The 25,936-nt window shown below is 40.2% G+C and overlaps 1 protein-coding gene across 3 annotated transcripts in view; it reads right to left on the reverse strand.

Annotated features, from left to right (window-relative positions):
• The window catches only part of unm_sa1614 (un-named sa1614), a 259,429-nt gene that overhangs the window by 90,305 nt on the left and 143,188 nt on the right, over positions 1 to 25,936 (reverse strand). For all 3 annotated transcript variants that reach the window (XM_072556198.1, XM_072556197.1, XM_072556200.1), the window contains 2 exons: positions 21,225 to 21,300; positions 15,539 to 15,625 (listed from right to left, as the gene is read on the reverse strand). In XM_072556198.1, coding sequence (XP_072412299.1) covers positions 15,539 to 15,625; positions 21,225 to 21,300 — 163 coding nt within the window. The remainder of the gene's footprint in view (positions 1 to 15,538; positions 15,626 to 21,224; positions 21,301 to 25,936) is intronic.

Consider the following 25,936-nt stretch of genomic DNA (forward strand, 5'->3'; position numbering starts at 1 on the left):
CATGTACATCCTGTCCCTCAGGATTCCCTCCAACAACTTGCCCACCACTGAGGTCAGGCTCACCGGTCTATAGTTCCCTGGCTTGTCTTTACCGCCCTTCTTAAACAGTGGCACCACGTTTGCCAACCTCCAGTCTTCCGGCATCTCACCTGTGATTATTGATGATACAAATATCTCAGCAAAAGGCCCAGCAATCACTTCTCTAGCTTCCCACAGAGTTCTCGGGTACACTTGATCAGGTCCTGGGGATTTATCCACCTTTAACTGTTTCAAGACATTCAGCACTTCCTCCTCTGTAATCTGGACATTTTGCAAGATGTCGCCATCTATTTCCCTACAGTCTCTATCTTCCATATCCTTTTCCACAGTAAATACTGATGCAAAATATTTATTTAGTATCTCTCCATTTTCTGTGGCTCCACACAAAGGCCGCCTTGCTGATCTTTGAGGGGGCCTATTCTCTCCCTAGTTACCCTTTTGTCCTTAATATATTTGTAAAAACCCTTTGGATTCTCCTTAATTCTATTTGTCCAAGCTGTCTCATGTCCCACTTTTGACCTCCTGATTTCCCTCTTAAGTATACTCCTACTTTCTTTATCCTCTTCTAAGAATTCACTCGATCTATCCTGTCTATACCTGACATATGCTTCCTTCTTTTTCTTCACCAAACCCTCAATTTCTTTAGTCATCCAGCATTCCCTATACCTACCAGCCTTCCCTTTCACCCTGAAGGAATATACTTTCTCTGGATTCTTGTTATCTCATTTCTGAAGGCTTCCCATTTTCCAGCCGTTCCTTTACCTGTGAATCATTACAATGTAAACTACTCTAAGACAGTTCAGAGACAGTTTATACAACATCAGAATGGGTGGTTTGTTTTTGAGAAAAGATCAGACAGACTTGCTTTAACCAGTCAGAGTTGATAAGTGAAATAGTTGACTTGATTGAAAAAGTAAGATTCTGACCAGCAGATGCGAAGAGGATGTTTCCTCTTCTGGGAGGATCTAGAACTAGAGGTTGCTGTTTAAATATCAGGGGTCACTATTTTAAAACAGAGATAAGACAAATCTTTTTCTCTCTCAGAGATGAGGTTTTGGAACTCTTCCTGAAAAAGTGATAGAAGCAGAATCCTTGAATATTTTTATGGCAGAGGTAGATACATTATTGGTAAGCAAGAGTGAGAATTTGGATTTAAGATTAAAATAAGATCAATCATAATCTTACTGAAAGGAGGAGCAGGGTTGAGAGGCTGAACGACCTACACTTGCTCCTAATTCATATGGTCGTGAGTATGACAGAGCCACAAAACATGATGGCTCAGTGGCATACAGCCAGGATGGAATGACTCTGGAAGTCTCAATGTTGACTCCAAGCCTGATGATGTCTCATAGGAGCAGGTCAAACTTGGTCCAGAGAACCTCTTGCTGATTACCATTTATTACCTTAACTCAGTTGATGAATCAGTACTTCTCCACATTAACTGTCATTTTGAAGAACTGTAGGAAGCAAAGACACAAATATACTTAGTTTAGGGAACTTCAACATCCGTTGGAAGTGGCTCAGCAGCATTATTCCTGGTTGAACTGACCAAGACCTGAATGGCATAACTGCTACAATGGGCCAGCAGCAGATGGTGAGAGAATTTACAAGGAAAACCCTGTGACTTTTGAGAAGATTTGTAGCTCAGGTTGAGGTTTAGATTGTAAGCTTGCTCGCTCAGCTGGCAGGTTTGTTGTCAGATGTTTCGTCACTATGCTAGGTAACATCATCAGTGAGCCTCTGGTGAAGCGCTTGTGTTTTGTCCAGCTTTCTATTTATAAGTCTTGGTCTCTTAAGGTGGCTGGTTTCATTTCTGGATCTTTTTCTCAGAGATTGGTAAATGGGGTCCAAATTGAAGTGTTTATTGATGGAGTTCTGGTTTGAATGCCAGACCTCAAGGGATTCCCGTGCATGTCTCTGTTTAGGCTGTCCTAGGATGGATGTGTTGTTTCAGTCGAAGTGGTGCCCTTCTACAGCTGTATGTAGGATACTAGTCTTTTGGTGGCTAGTTGGTGTTTGTGTATCCTGGTGGCTAGTTTTCTGTCTGTCTGTCCAATGTAGTATTTATTACAGTCCTTACAGGTTAGTTTGTAAATTACATTCATTTTACTGGTTGGTGGTATAGGGTCGTTTAGGTTTATCAGTAGCTGTTTCAGTATGTTAAGGTAGTCAAAAAAATACCTAGACAGTGTATTCAAGAAGAACGGGTACCCGATAAACACAGTCTGTCAATTCTTAAACAACAGACCCAAACAAGTAAACCACAACCCGCCCAGAAACTCTAGCCACATTACCATGCATCAAAGACATCTTGGAGATGACTACCGCACTACTCTGACCCCTTGGCATCATGATAGCCCACAAATCTACCAACACCTATAAATCTTCTCAAACATCATCAATACCTATGGACACAATATGCTAAAACTAGCCCGAAGATGGGAACCAACGCCATCCTTCTGAGCTCCACTTGCGCACAACTGTATTTCCTCAGGAAATAGGTATTACCAAAATGTCTCAAGTGCAAACCACTGCTCAACACCCCACAAGGCAGAGGAATATCAGAAAAGACAGCCGCAGAATGCTGAGAGAAATGATGAACAATGCCCACAACTGACTCCACAAATACAACCGGGAAATTTTGTGCCAAAAAACTTTATACACCAATGCGAGAGACCTTGAATGGACAAGCACACTAGAACGAGCCATCTGCATCAAACAACAGCCAACCAAGAAAAAGAAAAAAACTATCCCGACAAGAGAAATTGGACAAGCTCACACAAAAGAACAACACAGACAATTCAGAAGCTTGGATTGAAAACCTATCGGACCACTCACTAACTGACACAGTAAAAGCTATCGTAGTAAGAGGGATGAACCACAACTACAGAGGCATGACAAAAAGGACTTCTTAGCAGCATTAGAATCTACCTTGAAAGACAACAGATTCACAGAAGAAAACTAGCAGACCAAAGGACAGACAGTTGCACCAAGAAGGAAGGGAACACCTTCAACATACAGGAAAGGAATGCCCTAAAAGGACTCAAAAGACAGAAACGTTGTAATCCTATCTGCAGACAAAGGGCGCATGACCGTCAACCTCAGCAGAACACAGTACAGTGAAAAGATGAACTCACTGCTTGAGGATACTGACACTTGCTAACAGGTGGTGATAAACCCGACTCCATAGTTAGAAAACAGCACCACAGCGATGTTGCAGAAGCTTCACAAATCAGGCAAAATTAACAAGACAGATCTCCAAAAAATGAAACCGAATGGATTCAACACACACTGTTTCTACAGATTACCTAAGGTACACAAACCAGAGGCCTCCCTCAGACTCATAGTCTCACTCCCTGGCACACTGACATACAGACTAGCAAAAGAACTCCAATGAAAACTGAAATCCTAGTAGACGAGTCATGCCGCTCCATCCATTCTACCCAAGAATTCCTGAACATCAAAGACATCAAATAATGGTCTCCTTTGATTTAATAGCTCTATTCAGATCAAATAACATCAGCCTGGCCAAAGAAACACTGATCATGCGACTAGATGAACGAAGGACACAAACATCAGACAACACAACCTCATCAGCTAGAACAACATTCGCAAGCTAATAGACCTGTGCCCCATTCCACCTTCAATGACAAGACCTACAAACAAATCAACAGAACACCCATGGGATCACCAATATCAGGCTTCTTAGCAGAAGCAGCAATACAGAGACTTGAACGAACAACCCTCCCCACGATCCAACCCAAAATTTGGGTCCACTATGTGGATGACATCTTTGTCATCACAAAACAAAACAAATTAGTGGAAACCTACAACATCACCAACACCATCCTTACTGGCATAAATTTCACAAAAGAGGAGGAGAACAACAACAAACTCTCTTTTCTAGATGTCACAGTGGAACAAATAGTTAATGGAGAACTGCAGACCAGCATCTACAGGAAAGCCACATCCATACAGACCAGACACTCAACTACAGAAGTAACCATCCTAACAGCCACAAAAGGAGTTGCATCTGGACATTACGTAAACAGGCCACAACATACTGCAGCATCCAGGACCTGCCCTGTCTTATTTCCCAAAACTTGACCTAATCTTGGGAAATAAGGCAGGGCAGGTGACTGAGGTGTCAGTGGGGGAGCACTTTGGGCCAGTGACCATAATTCTATTAGTTTTAAAATAGTGATGGAAAAGGATAGACCAGATCTAAAAGTTGAAGTTCTAAATTGGAGAAAAGCCAATTTTGACAGTATTAGGCAAGAACATTCGAAAACTGATTGGAGGCTGATGTTCGCAGGTAAAGGAACGGCTGGAAAATGGGAAGCCTTCAGAAATGAGATAACGAGAATCCAGAAAAGGTACATTCCTGTCAGGGTGAAAGGGAAGGCTGGTAGGTATAGGGAATGCTGGATGACTAAAGAAATTGAGAGTTTGGTTAAGAAAAAGAAGGAAGCATATGTAAGGTACAGACAAGATAGATCGAGTGAATCCTTAGAATAGTAGAAAGGAATTAGGAGTATACTTAAGAAGGCAATCAGGAGGGCAAAAATGGGACATGAGATAGCTTTGGCAAATAGAATTAAGGAGAATCCAAAGGGCTTTCACAAATACATTAAGGATAAAAGGATAGCTAAGGAGACAATAGGGCCCCTCAAAGATCAGCAAGGCGGCCTTTGTGTGGAGCCGCAGAAAATGGGGGAGATACTAAATGAATATTTTGCATCAATATTTACTATGGAAAAGGAAATGGAAGATATAGACTGTAGGGAAAGAGATGGTGACATCTTGCAAAATATCCAGATTACAGAGGAAGAAGTGCTGGATGTCTTGAAACGGGTGAAGGTGGATAAATCCCCACGACCTGATCAGGACCCGAGAACTCTGTGGGAAGCTAGAGAAGTGATTGCTGGGCCTTTTGCTCAGATATTTGTATCGTCGATGGTCACAGGTGAGGTTCCGGAAGACTGGAGGTTGACTAACGTGGTGCCACTGTTTAAGAAGGGTGGTAAGGACAAGCCAGGGAACTATAGACTGGTGAGCCTGACCTCGGTGGTGGGCAAGTTATTGGAGGGAATCCTGAGACAATAGACAATAGGTGCAGGAGTAGGCCATTCTGCCCTTCGAGCCTGCACCACCATTTAATATGATCATGGCTGATCATCCTTAATCAGTATCCTCTTCCTGCCTTATCTCCATAACCCTTAATTCCACTATCCTTGAGAGCTCTATCCAACTCTTTCTTAAATGAATTCAGAGACTGGGCCTCCACTGCCCTCTGGGGCAGAGCATTCCACACAGCCACCACTCTCTGGGTGAAGACATTTCTCCTCATTTCTGTCCTAAATGGTTTACCCTGTATTTTTAAGCTGTGTCCTCTGGTTCGGCACTCACCCATCAGCGGAAACATGTTTCCTGCCTCCAGCGTGTCCAATCCTTTAATAATCTTACATGTCTCAATCAGATCCCCTCTCAGTCTTCTAAACTCAAAGGTATACAAGCCCAGTCGCTCTAGTCTTTCAGCGTAAGGTAGTCCCGCCATTCCAGGAATTGACCTCGTGAACCTACGCTGCACTCCCTCAATAGCCAGAATGTGTTTCCTCAAATTTGGAGACCAGAACTGCATACAATACTCCAGGTGTGGTCTCACCAGGGCCCTGTACAGCTGCAGAAGAACCTCTTTGCTTCTATACTTAATCCCTCTTGTTATGAAGGCCAGCATGCTATTAGCCATCTTCACTACCTGCTGTACCTGCATGCTTACCTTCATTGACTGGTGTACAAGAACACCCAGATCTCTTTGTACTGCCCCTTTACCTAAATTGATTCCATTTAGGTACTAATCTGCCTTCCTGCTCTTGCCACCAAAGTGGATAGCCATACATTTATCCACATTAAACTGCATCTGCCATGCATCTGACCACTCACCTAACTTGTCCAGGTCACCCTGTAATCTCCTAATATCCTCCTCACATTTCACCCTGCCCCCAGCTTAGTATCATCAGCAAATTTGCTAATGTTATTACTAATACCATCTTCTATATCATTAATATATATTGTAAAAAGCTGCGGTCCCAGCACTGATCCCTGCGGTACCCCACTGGTCACTGCCTGACATTCCGAAATGGAGCCGTTTATCACTATTCTTTGTTCCCTGTCAGCCAACCAACTTTCAATCCAAGTTAGTACTTTGCCCCCAATACCATGCGCCCTAATTTTGCTCACTATCCTCCTATGTGGGAATTTATCAAAAGCTTTCTGAAAGTCCAGGTACACTATATCTACTGGATCTCCCTCATCCATCTTCAGAGTTACATCCTCAAAAAATTCCAGAAGATTAGTCAAGCATGATTTTCCTTTCATAAATCCATGCTGACTCTGATCTATCCTGTTACTACTATCCAGATGTGTCGTAATTTCATCCTTTATAATAGACTCCAGCATCTTTCCCACCACTGAGGTCAGACTAACTGGTCAATAATTTCCTGCTTTCTCTCTCCCACCTTTCTTAAAAAGTGGTACAACATTAGCCACCCTCCAATCCGCAGGAACTGATCCCGAATCTATCGAACTCTGGAAAATAATCACCAATGCATCCACGATTTCTCGAACCACCTCCTTCAGTACCCTGGGATGTAGACCATCAGGCCCCGGGGACTTATCAACCTTCAGACCTAACAGTCTCTCCAAAACCAATTCCTGGCAAATATTAATTCCCTTCAGTTCAGGTCCTTCAGCCACTGTTACCTCAGGGAGATTGCTTGTGTCTTCCCCAGTGAACACAGATCTGAAGTACCAATTCAATTCTTCTGCCATTTCTTTGTTCCCCGTAATATATTCCAGTTTCTGTCTTCAAGGGCCCAATTTTAGTCTTAACCGTTTTTTTGCCTTTCACGTACCTAAAAAAGCTTTTACTATCCTCCTTTATATTTTTCGCCAGTTTACCTTCGTAACTCATTTTTTCTCTGCATATTTCCTTCTTAGTAATCCTCTGTTGTTCTTTAAAAGCTTCCCAGTCCTCCGTTTTCCCACTTATGTTTGCTATGTTTAACTTTTTTCTCTTTTAACTTTATATGTTTCTTAACTTCCCTCGTCAGCCACAGCCACCCATTCCTCCTCCTAGGATCTCTCTTCCTTTTTGGAATGAACTGATCCTGCATCTTCTGCATTATACACAGAAATATCTGCCATTGTTCCTCCACTGTCATCCCTGAGGGACAGAATGTACATGTATTTGGAAAGGCAAGGACTGATTAGGGATAGTCAACATGGCTTTGTGCATGGGAAATCATGTCTCACAAACTTGATTGCGTTTTTTGAAGAATTCACAAAGAAGTAACAAAGATGAGGGCAGAGCAGTAGATGTGATCTATATGGACTTCAGTAAGACGTTCGACAAGGTTCCCCATGGGAGACTGATTAGCAAGGTTAGATCTCATGGAATAAAGGGAGAACTAGCCATTTGGATACAGAACTGGCTCAAAGGTAGAAGACAGAGTGGTGGCGGAGGGTTGTTTTTCAGACTGGAGGCCTGTGACCAGTGGAGTGCCACAAGGATCGGTGCTGGGTCCTCTACCTTTTGTCATTTACAGAAATGATTTGGATGTGAGCATAAGAGGAACAGTTAGTAAGTTTGCAGATGACACCAAAATTGGAGGTGTAGTGGACAGCGAAGAGGGTTACCTCAGATTACAACAGGATCTTGACCAGATGGGCCAATGGTCTGAGAAGTGGTAGATGGAGTTTAATGCAGATAAATGCGAGGTGCTGCATTTTGGGAAAGCAAATCTTAGCAGGACTTATATGCTTAATGGTAAGGTCCTAGGGAGTGTTGCTGAGGGTGGTGGATTCTCTCCAACAACTTGCCAACCACCGACGTCAGGCTCACTGGTATATAGTTCCCTGGCTTGTCTTTACCGCTCTTCTTAAACAATGGCAACACGTTAGCCAACCTCCAGTCTTCTGGCACCTCACCTGTGACTATCGATGATACAAATATCTTAGTAAGGGGCCCAGCAATCACTTCCCTAGCTTCCCACAGAGTTCTAGGGTATATCTGATCAGGTCCTTGGGATTTATCCACTTTTATGCATTTCAAGACATCCAGCACTTCCTCCTTTGTAATATGGACATTTTTCAAGATGTCACCATCTATTTTCCTACATTCTATATCTTCCATGTCTTTTTCCACTCCTCCGCCTCCAAGCACAAGTTCCCTCCACTTTCCCTGATTGGCCCTACCTTCGGTCTGGCCATCCTCTTGTTCCATGAAAACCTTGGAAGTTTCCTTGATGATAATTACATTTTGTTTTGCTTCAAGGACTGCAGCCTCCTCTGATTCAATTTGTTCCTTATGGAACCATTCTGGATCTTTCAGCCACTCTAGCAATGGGCTTTTCCCCAGTATGGGCCTCAACATAGTCCTTTTTGGCAGATGAAATTGCACAGTGCATAGAAAGCCACTACAGTTGGCCAAACAATATAGAAGTGGAATGAAGCCCTCCTCCAAATTAGTCTCGGCACTTGAAGTGGTCACTCAATTTCCCAATTGTTTGCTCTCAGATTTTGAGAGCTCTTGTATATGTTTCTTTCAACTCTACTCTATTGCAGAGACAGGTTCTCTCATTGGTTCATTGTTATGTTTCCAAACAGTACTTCAAATTAAGTCTGCCCCAGTATTGTGGAAACTTGGCAGAACTGAGGGGGCTTGATATGTGGATGCTGAGACAATGCTTCCCCTTGTGAGGTTCAAAACTCAGGGGACGCAGTTTATAATTAAGTGGTATCATATTTAAGATGGAGATGGTAAGGATTTTGTTCTCTCCCAGAATGTCATGAGGGTTTGGAACTCTCTCAAAGTACAATGTTGCCAGGGTCCCTAATATTTTTAATGCAGAGATAGATAGATTTTTGACTGACAGGCAAGTCAAATGTTTTCCAGGGCAGGCGGGGCCACACTTAGATTATCCACAATCTTATTGAAGAACAAAGCATACTCAATGGGAGAAATGGCCAATTTTTGTTCTTAATACATTTGCGACCACTTGTTCGCTATACATTCTCTTTCATTAAATTTGTACTTCAATTGCACATTACTCAACTATTTTTGGCATTATGTTTATTTCACATCTGTTAGTTTGTTTGCAAATTCATCTGAAAATAAGATTATGGTAAATAAAATTGATGTTCATGAGAAATGTGCCCTATATCTAAGCTTTCTAACACATGAGTAACAATGGATATAACAGATAAGAGATAACTAATTGAATTATAAAGTACTGAACAGTACAACAAACTAAAATTTAAATTAATTTAGTAGCCAACTGGAAAATAAATTAAATAAAAACAATTAAATAAATTAGGGAATAAATACAGCAGGTTAAAAAATAGCAGTTTGTGGAGTCTAAAGAGAGTTCACTGATCAGAAGGGTGTATACAGGGAATAAAAAATTATAAAAGAACTTAATGAACTTGTATGAAAAATAATTACAAGCTGGGAACAAAAGCAGCAACAAAGTATTCATTGTAGCAACACAATTTGGACAGCCAAAACAAGGTTAGGCCATACTTTAAACATATGGATATACAGGATTGAATTTGTCCAAGCCATTTTTTTTGTACTATACACTTAAATGAGACATTTTATTAGTGTTTTCTTTAGCCTTTAAGAAGTTAACTTCTGAAACCATTCAAACATGGTCACCCTTCTACGCTCAAAATATTTTTGTCACTCTTTCCTGTATCCTTTACTTGGACTGTGCAATTTAGTTGAATGATGATGACTGACCATTGTTCACATTATTCTAAACCTGGCCCAACCAGTATACTTTTTAACCTGACTAAAGTGTATTTCTGCATTCTACTTATTCACTGAAATTTTAATGTAGTTTTTTAAAATTATAACACCACACGATGGCCGACAGACTGATTTGTCTGCCAATCTCTTTCCAAGTCACCTTGTCATAGAGTCCTACAGCACAAAGACAGGCCCTTCGACCCAAATTGGTCCATGCTAACCAAAATGTCCCTCCATGCTTACCCCATTTCCCTGCACTTGGCCCTTTCCTATCCATGTATCTGTCCAAATGCCTTGTAAATGTTGTTAATCTACCCGCCTCAAACACTTCTGCTGGCAGCTCATTCTATATACATACCACCCGCTGTGTAAAAACACTGTCCCTCAGGTTCCCTTTTATTCTTTCCTCTCTAACCTTAAACTGATGCCCTCTAGTCCTTGATTCCCCAACCCTGGGAATAAAACTGAGTGCATTCACCCTATCCATGCCTCTAATGATATACACTTCTATACGATTCCCCCCTTAGTCTCTCTTAAGAAAAATGTCCTAGCTTGTCCTGCATCTCCCTATAACTCTGTCCCTTGAATCCTGGCAACATCCCTGTAAATTTCTTCTGCACTCTTTCCAGTTTAATAACATCCTTCCGACAGCAAGGTGACCAAACTGAATACAATACTCTTAAGTGTGGCCTCACCAACGTCCTGTACAACTGCAACATAACTTCCCAACTTCTATACTCAATGCCCTGACTGATGGAGGCCAATGTGCCAAAAGTCTTCTTCACTGCCCTGTCTGCCTGTGTCTCCACTTTCAGAGAACCATGCACCTGAACTCCAAGGTCCCTCTGTTCCACAAACTCCCAAAGGTGCTATCAATCACCATGAAATTCCTGTCTAGATTTGACTTTCCAAAATGCAAGACCTCACACTTATCTATATTAAACTCCATTTGCCATTTCTTGGCCCACTTCCCCAGCTGATCAAGGTCCTGCTGCAGTTTCTGAAAACCTTCCTCACTGTCCACAATACCACCTATTTTAGTGTCACCTGCAAACTTACTAATCATGCCTTATACATTCTCATCCTAATCATTGACAGCAATGGGCCTAGTACCAACACTAGTCAGCGACCTCTGCTTCCTACCATCAAGCCAATTGTGTATCCAATTTTCCAGCTCGCCCTGGATTCCATACGATCTAACCTTCCACAGCAGCCTACCATGTGGAACCTTATCAAAGGCCTTACTGAAGTCCATATAGACTAGATTTACCACCCTGCCCTCTTTAAACTTCCTGGTCACTTCATCAAAGAACTCTAACAAATTTGTGAGGCATGATCTCCCATGCACAAAACCATGCTGACTACATTTAATCAAACTCTGTCTTTCCAAATGCATGTATAACTTATCCCTCAGAGTTTTCTCAAGTAACTTACCTACTACAGATTATAAGCTGACTGGTCTATAATTCCAAGTTTACCTTTGCAGCCGTCTTGAATAAGAGCTCCCTTCCAGTCTTCCAGGACCTCACAATTGGCTAACAATGGTGCAAAAATATCAGGCAGGGCCTCTGCAATTGCTTCTCTAGGCCCTTGCAGGGATCTTGGAAATATCTGGTCAAGATCAGATATATCCACTTTCATACATGCCAATACATCCAACACTTCCTCTACTGTGACATGTACCTTGTATTCATTCTATTACATTAAATATGTACTTCAGTTGCACATTAATGAACCTTCATTGGCATTACATTTATTTCCCATCTGTTTGCTGGTTTGCAAATTCACCTGCAAACTCTATTTGCATATTTAATTTAATGCACTGCCCTCATTAGTGTTATCTCTCACGAAGATAATCCTGTAGTAGAATTCAAATTTGAGGTATGTAATAAAGCTAATACAATAAATTGTTTTTTCCCAAAGAAAACTGACAGAAGTTGAAGACAGAATGTAATCCTTTCATTCAAATTATTTGTCTAAGCTGGTGCAGTTAGGTCTGCAATGCATGAAACATTTGTGCCTTAAAGCACTTGACAGTATTACTGCAATGTAATGATTCTGTATAAATTGTATTAAAAGCAATCAATATATAATCTAAAACCAATAAAAATAGGCAGATTCAAGTCTCTGATTGCAATTTAAAATTTGACTGACATGAATAAGAAATATAACCTTTGGAAAGTTCGACAAAAAAATTGAATTACATTAAAAGTGCTTTTCCTAAAATTTTCAAGATATCAAATAATAGCATTATAAAAGGTGTAGTACATAAATTATACTTTTTTGAATTCAAATTCAAAACAAAGGCAGGTTCATGTGAATCGGTTCTTTGAATGGTTGTTTCTGAAAAAGTCAGAAACATTGATCTCAAGAAAGCCTGTGACTGCAGTAGAATGCCTATAGTATTAATAGTGTTGGAAATGTTTTTCTGTCTTTTGTTTTCATTTTTAGTTTGGAACTGAGTTGAAGCTGAGAGTTGAATTTTGGACTTCGAGCAGCAGTTTGTTTTAAAGAAAGTTTAAAAAAACAAACTGATATTTGTAAATGGGAACTGACCTGGAAAGTTAATTGTAGGTTAATTAGGGAATAAGAGATACCAGACTCCAAGGTTAAAGTTTAAACAAAAATTAACAATTTATTATTAATAGTGTAACTTTAGTAGGTTGGAATTAGAATAGTTAGGTGATTGTTTTTGACTGGCTTGGATGAGATGGGCCAAAGGGCCTTTTTCTGTATGACTTGATTATTAATCTAAGAAATCAGAAGTTGCACAATATCAGGATATAGTCCAATAGGTTTATTTGAAATCACAAGTTTTTGGAGCATTGCTCCTCTATCAGGTGAAGCGTTGAAATATTGAAAAAGAAAGAAAGAGATTAAACTGGTTTGGACTGTGTTTTGGGGAGAAGAGTGTGGCTGTGAAAGTTGCTGAAAGGAATTTTGGTTGCTTTCTAGTTATCTTCCACTTATCTAATTATTGCAAGTTCTGAGAGAAGAACACCAGTTTTAAGATATATGTAAAAGTCTCCAGAGATATTTGGAGGCTGTTTGCATTGACAGGTGCCTTTGGAATTCAAGCAAGATATACAGTTCTAAATGTCTATGAACAACCCATTATCTAAGGATTGCATGAAGGTTTAACAAACGTTTCAAAACTGCTTAAGTGATCTAGCCAGATAGAACTCTAATTTTTCTTTTACATTATCTCTTAACAGTGTCTATCAAGTCTGTGAGAGAGAGTTGGGGTCTTGATCAAAGATTGGGTTTAAATCTCAGACATTAATAAACCAGTAAGGTACAACTGGGCATTTTGAAGGTCACTGAATATTTTAATTTAAATGTGCTACAATATTTAGTGTTAACAAGTCTGATTTGGTGTGACTTGCTATCCCTCTGACGTAACAATGGATAAAATGTCTCTACTGTGGGTTTATGATTTGATTTGATTTAATGTATTATTGTCACATGCACTGAGGTATAGTGAGAAGTGCTGGCACATGTGCTTTACAGGCAGATCATACTATACAGCTACATTAGAGTAGCACAACAAAGTGCAGGATACCACGTTACAGGTGCCAAGGTGGTGCAGAGAGGGATCACATTAACATTAAAGAGGTTAATTCAAAAGTTTGATAACAGTGGGAAAGGTGCTGTTCTTGAATTGTGCATTCATGCATACAAACTTTTGTATGCATGGGTGACTAAGTGGGAGGGGCCTGCTGGTTGCCTTCCCGAGGCAACGGGAAGTATAGATGAAGTTAATGGATGGGAGGTTGGTTTGTGTGATGAACTAGACTGCGTTCACAACTCTCCGTAGCTTCATTTGGTCTTGGGAAGAGCAGTTGCCATAACATGCTGTGATGTATCCACATAAGATGCTTTCTATGGTGCATCTACAAACATTTGTAAGAGTTTTTATGAACATGCCGAATTTTCTTAGCCTCCTGAAGAAGTAAAGGCATTGCTGTCGTAGGCGTTGTCCGTAGTGTCAACATGAGTGGACCAGAATAGATTATGACAGAGTAAACACATTACGGCAATTAGTTTAATTTTGACTTCAGAACAGAAAGTTAAAAGCTTTCCTTCAGAAGTGTGTGGAGTTCAATTCAGAAGTTAAAATTGTTTCTCCGAACAGGAGAATCAAGACAGTTCAGGGGAACCAGTCAGTTCAGCAGAAGTGGTTACTAGTCAGTGGAACTTCTCAGGATCGAGAGTTTAGACAGAAATCTTCAACATGTTAGAACTGAAAATATTTAGCCATCAGATTTGTCAAAAATTCATACCAGTAGATCTAGGAAGGAATTGCTAAAAACAAAAACAACAGTCTGAACAATCGAAGAAAAACAAGTTGAAAAGCGTCAATTAAATAAATATTTTAAAACGTGAGGAAGGAGGGGTAGTTCTCTGGGACTGAGACTCTGGCACAGATGGTGTTGGGAAATATGTTGAAAATTCATTTTGACGTTTGTGTTAAGATCTTTCTGTCTTTTATATATAGTTTTGTATATTTCTTCTTTTACCTGATAAACTTACATTCTGATACAGAACATCTGCAGCCTCATGTGACTAACCATCACATTAACCAACTGCACAAATTAAACACATAACCTATCAAGCCAGGTTTATTCTGGGATCTAACTTATTAAATATTACCTTCAGCTGGGACCATAACAACAGATTTGCACCTTTTTAAGGCAGCACTTAATCTCTCAACCCAAAAAAAAAGCATGGTAAATCAATGATTCTCTGGGTAATAAAAAAGACAGAAAAGTTCTGTAAGTCACTTGCTACATAGGTTGAACACATTGCTGTAATCACAATACCTTTTAATACATATTATGCTATGATTGCATCCAGGTGAAGGATCATTTCTTAAAATGAAACTAACAAAGATTGGATTTCTCTAAATTATTTACAATGGTTAGAAAACTGTTACTTTCTAAGAGCAAAACGTGACAAGTTTTCTCCATATTGGGCTCAGCCACAGAATATAGCAACACAGGCTTGGATGTGTAACAGCTTGCCTTCACACATCACACAGATGCACCTGGAAGAGATTGCTAGTATGCTTCTCTAATCTAGGCAGATAGCTCTGAACTAAATGCCTATTTTGAAGATGCCAGATACACTTTACCATTTTACCTCTAGACTTTAAGTGATAGAGAATTTATAGTTAAATAATGAGGTGAAAGCATTTATCTATAAACTAGCTATTATTGCAATAAGAAAACTAGCATTGGCTATTTTAGCCCAAAATTTCATATCTGGGCAATGTATTTAAAGGTGTCCTCACGAAATGCTCTGCTTAAGCTGGTTATTTATTTTTAAGCATGAGTCTGTTGTTTGTTTACAGGACTCTGAGGTCATAAATTCACATTTCTTCATTGACAAGGGGTATTTTTCATTTTTAATATTTACGGAAATAGAACTGCATTCAAATACAAATCATGAAGATACCGGAAGACTACAGCACATTGTGATAGTACATATAATACATATAAAAGTTTAATAGTGTGAATAAATTAGCTTCCCATGTGTAAATGAAACATTTTTCCTCATGAAACCTTGAAAGCTGCAAAGTTAATTATGTTCTGAGCACTATGGTCAAATCACAGATTGAACTATGCATGATCTGTATCACACAAAATCCTATGTCCAGAATATTTAACAACCATAAAAGAGACTCACCTCCTTGTGGTCCAACTGTAATGTTGGTTTGAGCTGATCACGAAGGCTGCAGAGCTGCTTCTTTTCTTCATCCTGGTTCTGCTTGATCTGAAACAAAGCCAGGCAAGAAATTTTAATTAAAAATGCTTCTCATGAGTTGAGCCCACACATTTTGAAAGGAATTTCCTAGATGAACTTTTTCGTAATGTCAAATTATTTAAACCTATTAACAAATAACTCCTAAATAAAAGCAAAATACTGAGGATGCAGAAAATTATGGAAAAACTCAGCAAGTCTGCCAGCATCAGGGGAGAGAATCAGATATGATTCCTCTGTGAAACAGATGTACAAATACAGGATAAAATTCAATGCAAGGAAGTGTTAGATAACTCATTTAGGTAAGAAGATGAGGAAAAGCAATAAGTGCTAAATAATAGAATTTAAAAGCTATAAAGGATGAGACTTGGGGAATTTTTTGCACACAAAATCTTTGAAGGTGGGCAAGTCAGAGTAACAAAGCATTTGAGATCCTGGGATTTATAAAGTGAGGCATAGAATATAGGAAAGCTAAGATTAAATCTGATAGAGATGCTTAAATTTGTGCATGCTTAGATAGAGTAAGTAAGGAGGAACTGTTTTCAACGGCAGAAGGATTGATAACCAGAAGGTAATGACTGAAGGTGACTTGCAAAAGGACTAGAATTTATTCAAGGGCAAATGTTTCAATGAAAATTATGCATGGGATTTGGAATGCATTGCCTAATAGCATGGTGGATACAGATTCAATTGTTGACTTCAAAATGGAATTGAATAAATGCTAGTAAAAAAAACACTGTAGCGATTGGTGGAAAGAAGGATAAACAGAAATAACCATGCTGCTCTGAATACACTAGTAAAGTCTCAATGATCTCTCTGTGCTCTGTGTTTCAGTGCTTCTATGTATTATTTGATTCTATTTTGTTATTTTAAGGGTGACCAATGCATGTTCCTTGGGATAAAAATAATTATGAGTGAGATAAAGCATGCCTCATAGCAATTTAATATTGGGATCAGTGTCACTTCTTTAGAGTAATACTTCAGGTCCTTTCTTAGAGCCACCAGAAAATTAAAAGGACACCCCTCAGCCTCCGATGCTTCAGGAAAAACAATCCCAGCCTCTTCAACCTCTCCCTATTGCTCAGATCCTCCAACCCAGGCAACATGCTTGCAAATCTTTTCTGAACTCTTTCAAGTTTCACAACATGCTTTTGATAGGAAGGAGACCAGAATTACATGCAATATTCCAAAAGTGGCCTTACAGCCGCAATATGACCACCTAACTCCTATACTCAGTATTCTGACCAATAAAGGAAAGCATACCAAACGCCTTCTTCACTATTCTATCTACCCGTGACTCCACTTTCAAGGAGCTATGAACCTGTACTCCAAGGTCTCTTTATTCAGCGACACACCCTAGGACCTTAGCATTAAGTGTATAAGTCCTGCTAAGATTTGCTTTCCCACAGTGTACAACCTCACATTTATCTAAATTAAATTCCACCTGCCACTCATCAGACTATAGCTCAAATCCTCCAACCCTGACAACCCTTGAAAATCCTTTCTGAACCCTTTCAAGTTTCACAACATCCTTCCGATAGGAAGGCGACCAGAACTACATGCAATATTCCAACAGTGACCTAACCAATGTCCTGTACAGCCGCAACGTGACCTCCCAACTCCTGTATTCAATACTCTGACCAATAAAGGAAAGCATACCAAACGCCTTCTTCACTATCCTATCTACTTGCGACTCCACTTTCAAGGAGCTATGAATCTGCACTCCAAGGTCTCTTTGTTCAGCAACACTCCCTAGACCTTACCAATAAATGTACAAGTCCTGCAAAGATTTGCTTTCCCAAAATGCAGCACCTCGCATTTATCTGAACTAAACTCCATCTGCCACTTCTCAGCCCATTGGCCCATCTCATCCAGATCCTGTTGTAATCTGAGGTAACCCTCTTCGCTGTCCACAATACCTCCAATTTGGGTGTCATCTGCAAACTTACTAACTATACCTCCTATTTTCACATCCAAATCATTTATATAAATTACAAAAAGTAGTCCTAGCACCAATCCATGTGACATTCCACTGGTCACAGGCTTCCAGTCCAAAAAACAACCCTCCACCACCATCCTCTGTCTCCTACCTTTGAGCCAGTTCCGTATCCAAATGGCTAGTTCTCCCTATGTTCCATGAGATCTAACTTTGCTAACCAGTCTCCCATGGGGAACCTTGTCGAATGCCTTACTGAAGTCCATATAGATCACATCTACTGCTCTGCCCTCATCAATCTTCTTTGTTACTTCTCCAAAAAACTCAATCAAGTTTGTGAGACATGATTTCCCATGCACAAAGCCATGTTGACTATTCCTCATCAGTCCTTGCCTTTCCAAATACATATACATCCTGTCCCTCAAGATTCATTCCAACAACTTGCTAACCACTGACGCCAAGCTCACCGGTTTATAGATCCCTGGCTTGTCCTTACTACCTTTCTTACATAGTGGGACCACGTTAGTCAACCTCCAGTCTTCTGGCACCCGGGACTATCGATGATAAAAATATCTCAGCAAGGGGCCTAGCAATCATTTCTCTAGCTTCCCACAGAGTTCAAGGGTACACCTGATCAGGTCCTGGAGATTTATCTACCTTTATGCATTTCAAGACATCCAGCACTTCCTCCTCTGTAATATGGACATCTTCCAAGATGTCACCACCTAATTCCTAAGTATGGGATCTCAGAAAGGAAGTTGAGGGGAAAAAGGGGTGAAGGTTAAAAGGGAAAAAGGGCAGCGGGCATGACCTTCGGGGTGGTAGAGTGTTTGGTGCATCTATTTGGTCAGGAGTTTGCAAAGTAGATGTCCCCCATCTCGCTTGACACTAGCCTGTACAGCTAATACTGCTTGGCCTCCTTCTATTAGTTAAGATACTAGTGATGGTTTTTTGAGGCCATTAATCGGTCATTGGACAGTGATGTGCCTTGAAAGTTCAAGGATGGGTGGGCCACCTGTCTACCCTCTGCAGTCCTATACAAGTTGAGACAGATAAGTAGCTGGTGGTAAGGCCACTCACTGGATTTTATATGCTCTCCCCAACACCCCCACTCAGAAATGCCTTCTATGAGGAATGCAAACTTCAGTGCAATGATTTATTGACTATTTGATTATGTTTGTTTTCATATATTCCTTCTTTGGTAGATCTAATTAATTTCCCTCCTCTGCTTTCTTCTCTGAGGTCCTGTGAATTCTTTTGAGAGCACAACCACGATGTAAAAAATGTTTCTTCATGACATCTCTGGTTCTTTTGCAAATCACTTCAACTCTGAATTTTTTGGTACCAGCTTCAAAAACATTTTCTTCTTTTATACTGTAACAAATACTACATTCCCTTTTTACTATCTACTCTAAAGTTAATAATATAGTTCCTCCAGTCTCTGCACATAATGGAACTTCCACATGTTTGCTACAACTCTAATAAATCTTTTCTCCACATCCTTCTTGCAGTTTGTAGCCCAGAATTAAAAAGAATATTCCAATGGATGCCCAACCAACGTTTTAGAAATTTTCAGCCTAACATTCTTGCTTCTATACATGAATCCTTTTTTAGACAAATTAATAGATTCCAAATTTTTTTAAAAAATACACTTTTAACTCGTTATTCCACGTCCAAAGATTTACATACATATACAATAGGAAACTTATAACAACTTTTTGATTCCAAGATGAGAAACTTAGTTTGAAGAAGGTGGACTCTTCTCCTTAGAAGGAAGGCTTAGAAATAGGTTTTCAAAATCATGTATCAAAGTCTGGACAGGGTAGAAATTTTTGTCTGTTAAAATTAGAAAGGATGAGGGGGCATATATTTCAAGTGATATGCAAATAAAGCAAAGGTGAAGTGGGGAAAAAACTTTTCACATAGCAAAGAGTTAAGGTATGGAATACACTGGCTCGAACTGTTGTGGAGGCACGTTCAATTGAGGCATTGGATGATTGCTTGGATAGAATTGGTGTGTAGGGATAAGAGGAAAAGGCAGGAGATTGGCACTAGGTAATCCAACTGGTGCAGGTATGATGGGTCAAACGGTCTTCTTCTGCACTGTTATAACTCTGTCATTCTCCACTTTTTATGACACAATAGTATTGTCCTTATCTCTTGATCCATATTCGAGACCCACCTGCCAAGAAAGTGGGTCCAAACAAGTTGGTTAAAAACATATACAACAGGTATCTTGGCTCTTGCAATGTCTTTAATCTTGTCCTAATTATTTCATTTTTCTCTCCTTGTTTTCCTAAAAACAATGACTGCAGATGCTGGAAACCAGAGTCTAGATTAGAGTGGTGCTGGAAAAGCACAGCAGTTCAGGCAGCATCCGAGGAGCAGTAAAATCGACGTTTCGGGCAAAAGCCCTTCATCAGGAATAAAGGCAGAGAGCCTGAAGGATGGAGAGATAAGTGAGAGGAGGGTGGGGGTGGGGAGAAAGTAGCATAGAGTACAATAGGTGAGTGGGGGAGGGGAAGAAGGTGATAGGTTAGGGGGGAGGGTGGAGTGGATAGGTGGAAAAGAAGATAGGCAAGAGGAAAGAGGAGCAGTGTCCCCATGACTTGTCCTACCTGCTTGTCTTCTTTTCCACCCGTCCACTCCACACTCCCCCTAACCTATCACCTTCATCCCCTCCCCCACTCACCTATTATACTCCATGCTACTTTCTCCCCACCCCCACCCCCACCCTCCTCTCACTTATCTCTCCATCCTTCAGGGTCCCTGCCTGTATTCCTGATGAAGGGCTTTTGCCCGAAACGTCGATTTTACTGCTCCTCTTTCCTATAAGAATGTCTCACAATATTAAATTTTATCTGCCACCTATTTACTCATTTCACTGGTCTATTTCCTCCTGAAAAATTTTACTATTCTCTAGATTGTTTATTAAACTTGAGAGTTTTTTACCTGAAAGTTTTGAAAGTGTGCCTAATTACCAAATTCAGGTCATTAACCAATATCAATGGTTTACAATCCCAACCTACGGGGGAATAACACAGTATAGTTGCGTCCAATCTAAAAAAACAATTTTCACCTCTACTCTTTGCTTTCTGTCACCAATACTATGTCCATTTTGCCAGTCTCTTTAATTCAGTGTCTTTTAATCTTTTTAACCAGCCTGCATGCCTTTTGAAAATCCATTTACAAATCACCTGTAAAGAAAATGGACAGGTAAACATATCCCCTAAGATTCTACAATACTTTCTAGGAAAGGATAGATATTTCTCTGACCACTGTTGGCAGCATTCATTCCTCAATCATTAACATAGAACACATCGTCTGGTCATTCATTTCACATGTGTTTGGGTGTCTTTGTATTGCACATACTCACATACAACATTGACTAAATAACAAAGGAGACTGTACATCAAAAAGAAATTATAGTCTATGAAGTACTGTGGGATATTATGAGGGTTAGAAACATGCTACACATGTTGATTTTTCTTTCTTTACTATTCTTTTACTATTCTTTAACTATATGAATTACACACAATGTACAGCACAGGCACAGGCCAATGGCCCAACCATGACATGCCAAAGTTTATGGTCCACTTGAGTCTCCTTTGTCAATCTTTCAAAATGTCTGATCATTTTTACCAACAATCCTGAGGTAAACAGTTTTATACTCACATTTTGTAAATCTGCAGTAAGCATTTCAACATAATGCTTTATCTTCTCAGCTGTTTTCAAGCCTTCCTGAAAGAAACTGCAATAGAGCAGCAAAACTCCATCATTATTATGCAATTTAAACCAATATCGTAAGTTTTTATACCACTTCAACTTCCATAGGAAGAAATAAAAACATGAGAAATAGTGGGTGAAGTAGACCATAATAGAGATTATTGAGTCTGCTCTGCCATTTACTGAGTTCCTCAATCTTAACACTACTGCTCTACTCAATCCCTACATTCCACTGATAGGTTCCCAAAGTACCTTGATATCAGTCTTGAATATACTCAACAATTCAACATTCAGAATCCTCTGAGCTACAAAACTGCAAACACTCAGTAACTCTGAATCCAGATATTTCTTCTCAACCCAGTCTAATATGATCATTCCTTTACCTCAATTCTTGACCTTTCAAACATCTGTTAACATTTAGCCTGTCAAACCCACTTTGAATTTCTGTTTCTAAGAGATCACACTCCTTCCTCTAAACTCCAGAAAGTTTTCACCCATACTGCTCAATCTCTTCTCATAGGGTAACCGTCTCATACCCAGCAATTAATCTAGTGAATCTTCACTGCCCAGATTCTAAGGCAATTATATCTTCCCTATATCTTCTCTAGAGATACCAAAGGTTGGTCTGTTGCTTGGTCTGAACATACCTCTGGGGCAATTGGTTGCATCCCCTTAATTGGCACAAATTGTTGCCCACCCGCATGATCAACTTGAAATAATAGCCCTGACTGATACGTGACTGATTGCTATTCAGCTTTCTGATTGACTTGCCATTAATCCCCTGACTGGCTGGCTTTGGCCTGTAGGATGGACTGTCACCCAAGGTTGTAATGGTATGGATCCCCTGACCATCTGAGTAGCTGACTGACAATGTTCAAGCTCCTGGGTTGACACCAGATGCTGGCCTTGAATGACTTTATTGGGACCCCCTGACTGATGATAGGTTCCTTGTCCTGACTAAGGACTAGACTGCTTAGATTTTGAGACAAGGGCATTCGGTTAAAGCATACTCAGTATACTTGACATGTAAGTTATTGGCATATGTTGTAGGTGCGACATTGCTGTGGCACATCGCCATACAGCAATATATTCACCAGCTCGATTGATCGGTGCTAACGAACATGATAAGCCACCCACCTTTGTGTCTGTACTATGAGGCAGAAGTACGATGTGGCTGTAAATTCTGAATCAGGCAGCAATGTGCAAAAAGACAAGGCAAAGCAGAGATACCGTGAGAATCCAACTGCAAAGTGAGTGAGTGCTAACAGACTGTGCTTTCTATCTTTGTGCGCAAAATGGTTTGGCTGCTGCATTGCAATGATAGATGTTGTTACATTCCAAAGTGAAGTGAACTGGTGAATTGTATTGAGTGAGTCAGAGATGTGCCATGATGATGTGATAAGTTAGACTGCTTCTGATGCCAGTCTCTGTGGACAAAGCAATTGTTGATCATAGAGTGTGCCCTGAGATGATGGGAAATGCTAAACAAGATGGAGGCTTGGAGAACTAAACACCAAGCGGGAACTGCCAGGTATCTGCTCAGACGTACATATCAGGAACTGTTTAAAAAAAAATCCGATGCTGGAAATCTGAAACAAAAACAGAAATTGGAGGCGAAAGTCAGCATCTCTGGTAGCATCTGACAGGAGAGACCAAAGTTAATGTTTCAAGCGAAGAGTCACCAGACTTGAAACATCAACCATGCTTTATCCACACAAAAGCTACCAGACTTGCTAGGCTTTGCCAGCAAATTCTATTTCTGTTACTATAAAAGGGTAGTAGATCAAACCTATTTATCTCATGGTGGGCTATTAATTCATCTACCCCGTTAGGTAGGAATGCTTTGTACATTCAAATGAAGCAGCTTTAAGATTAACTTTTAAGCATTTTCCACTGATTTGACAATCGTCAATATTGAACAATTAACAATAAACTCTATCCCTCTAAATTTCTAAATTTCTACTTTGCTTTGTTGGTTTGTCTTTTTACTTTAGATTTATAAAAAGCCTCTCACTCTTTTTCAGTTCAAACTTTTATAGTTCTAATTATATCATTTATCAAGAAACTGGTCCTAGCCTATAAGTGGAGCTCATCAGAATGGAATAGCTTCTGTGGGTGGCACAGTGGTTAGCACTGCTGCCTCACAGTGCCAGAGACCCGGGTTCAATTCCCGCCCCCGGCAACTGTCTGTGTGGAGTTTGCACATTGCCCCCGTGTCTGCGTGGGTTTCCTCCGGGTGCTCCGGTTTCCTCCCACAGTCCAAAAATGTGCAGGTTAGGTGAATTGGCCATGCTAAATTGCCCGTAGTGTTAGGTGAAGGGGTAAATGAGTCTGGGTGGGTTGCTCTTCGGAGGGTCAGTGTGGACTTGTTGGGTCGAAAGGCCTGTTTCCACATTGTAAGTAATCTTCCCCACTACCAATGCTCTACACTTTTCCCGCCTCCCATATCACGTTGTGAGTTGTGCATTCAACTTCCTGATTGTTTAACAGTTATGCATGAGCTTACTGATCAGAAATATATACACTCTTTTTAAAGTAGTCAGCATTCATTTATGGATTTCTTTCTATAAGTTCACAAGTCAATTCATTATCACAACCCAATTATTTTAAATATGATAGACAAGTCAGGCACATTTAATAAAGAAGCTCCATTTCATTACAGCAAACATATTTAAGAAAAACTAGCCACCACAAAAATCGCAGAGTCATCTGTTCAAAAACTGTGTTCTCTTTATTTGGCAGATGAATGCCATTCTGTGCACTGCTCTGTCAGAGATGAAAGATAAATGGATATTGACAGTTCTAATATTAATGAAGCTTGATCTGTTCTTCTATGTCAGCCCCTGTATTGTGCTAGGTACATCAAACACTGAATTTAAAACATACTTGCACTGAAGTTGGCAAGACCATATAAGGCATGAGTAGATCAGACTAGTTTTATCCAAGGCACACTGCAAATAAATTGTTAAATATATTCATAGAATCCCAGAGTTGTACAGAACTTCGGTCCAACCTGTCCATGCCGACTAGATATTCTAAATTAATCTAGTCCCATTTGCTAGCATTTGGTCCATATCCCTCTTAACTTTTTCTATACATGTACCTATCCAGATGCTTTTTAAATATTGTAATTGCACTGGCTTCCACCACTTCCTCTGGCAGCTCATTAAATACACGCACCACTCTCCGCATGAACAAGTTGCCCCTTAGGTCCCTTTTATATCTTTCCCTTCTCACATTAAAACTAAGACTTCTAGCTTTGGATTCCTCTACCCTGGGAAAAAGACCTTGGCTATTCAACCTATAGGTGCTCCTCATGATTTTATAAACCTGTATAAGGTCATCCCTCAGCCTCCAGCACTTCAGGGAAAATAGCCCTAGCCTATTCAGCTTCTTCCTGGACTCAAACGATCCAACCTCAGCAACATGCTTGTGAATTTTCTCTGCACTCTTTCAAGTTTAACATCATCTTTCCTATAGCAGGGAGACCAGAACTGAATGCGGATGTGGCCTAACCAATATTCTGTACAGCCACAACATGTCATCCTAACTCCTATACTCAGTGCACTGACCAATAAAAGCAAGTGTATCCAATGCCTTATTCACTACCTTTCTATATGTGACCCCAATTTCAAGGAAGTATGAATCTGCACCCCAAGGTCTCCTTGTTTGGCAACAGTTCCCAGCACCCTACTTTCAAGTGTAAAGTTGCCTTATCAAAATGCAACACCTCACATTTATTTAAATAAAACTCTATCTGCCAGTCTTCAGCCCATCTGATCGAGGTACTGATCCTTGTGGCACACCACTGGTCACAGGCCTCCAGTCTGAAAAATAATCTTCCACCACCATGCTCTATCTCCTACCTTCAAGCCAATTTTATATCCAATGGCTAGCTCTTATGGGATTCCATGTGAGCTAACATTGCTAACCAGTCTTCTATGCAGAACTTTATCGAACACCTTACTGAAGTCCATATAGAAATCATCCACCACTTTACCTGCATCAACCTTCTTTGTCACTTCTTCAAAAAACTCAAATCAAGTTAGTGACACACAGTTTCCCGTGCACAAAGCCATGTGGACTATCCCTAAGAGTCCTTGCCTTTCCAAATACATGTAGATCCTGTCCCCGAGAATCCTCTCCAACAACTTACCTACCACTGACGTAAGGCTCACTGACCTTTGGATTCCTTGCATTTCTTTGTCACTTCCCTTAAATAATGGCACTACATTAACTGCCCTCCAGTCTTCCAGCACCCGCAGCTATTGATGATACAAATATCTCAGCAAGAGGTCAAGCAATCACTTCCCTAACTTTCCACAAAGTTCTGGGATATATCTGATAAGGTCCCAGGGATTATCCACCTTTATGAGTTTCAAGACATCCAGCATCTCTTCCTCTGTAATATGGACACTTTTCAAGACATCATTGTTTTTTTTTAAGTTCTCTAGCTTCCATATCCTTCTCCACAGTAAACACTGACACAAAATACTTGTTTACTATCTCACCCATCTACTGCGGTTCCACACATTGTCGGCCTTGTTGAGCTTTCAGGGGCCCTATCCTTCCCTACTAATTCTTTTGCCCTTACTGTATTCGCAGAATCTCTTTGGATTCTCTTTAATTCTATTTGCCAAAGCTAATTCATTAGCCTGATT

Source organism: Chiloscyllium punctatum, chromosome 37, assembly GCF_047496795.1.
Source record: "Chiloscyllium punctatum isolate Juve2018m chromosome 37, sChiPun1.3, whole genome shotgun sequence".
Classification (NCBI taxonomy): Eukaryota; Metazoa; Chordata; class Chondrichthyes; order Orectolobiformes; family Hemiscylliidae; genus Chiloscyllium; species Chiloscyllium punctatum.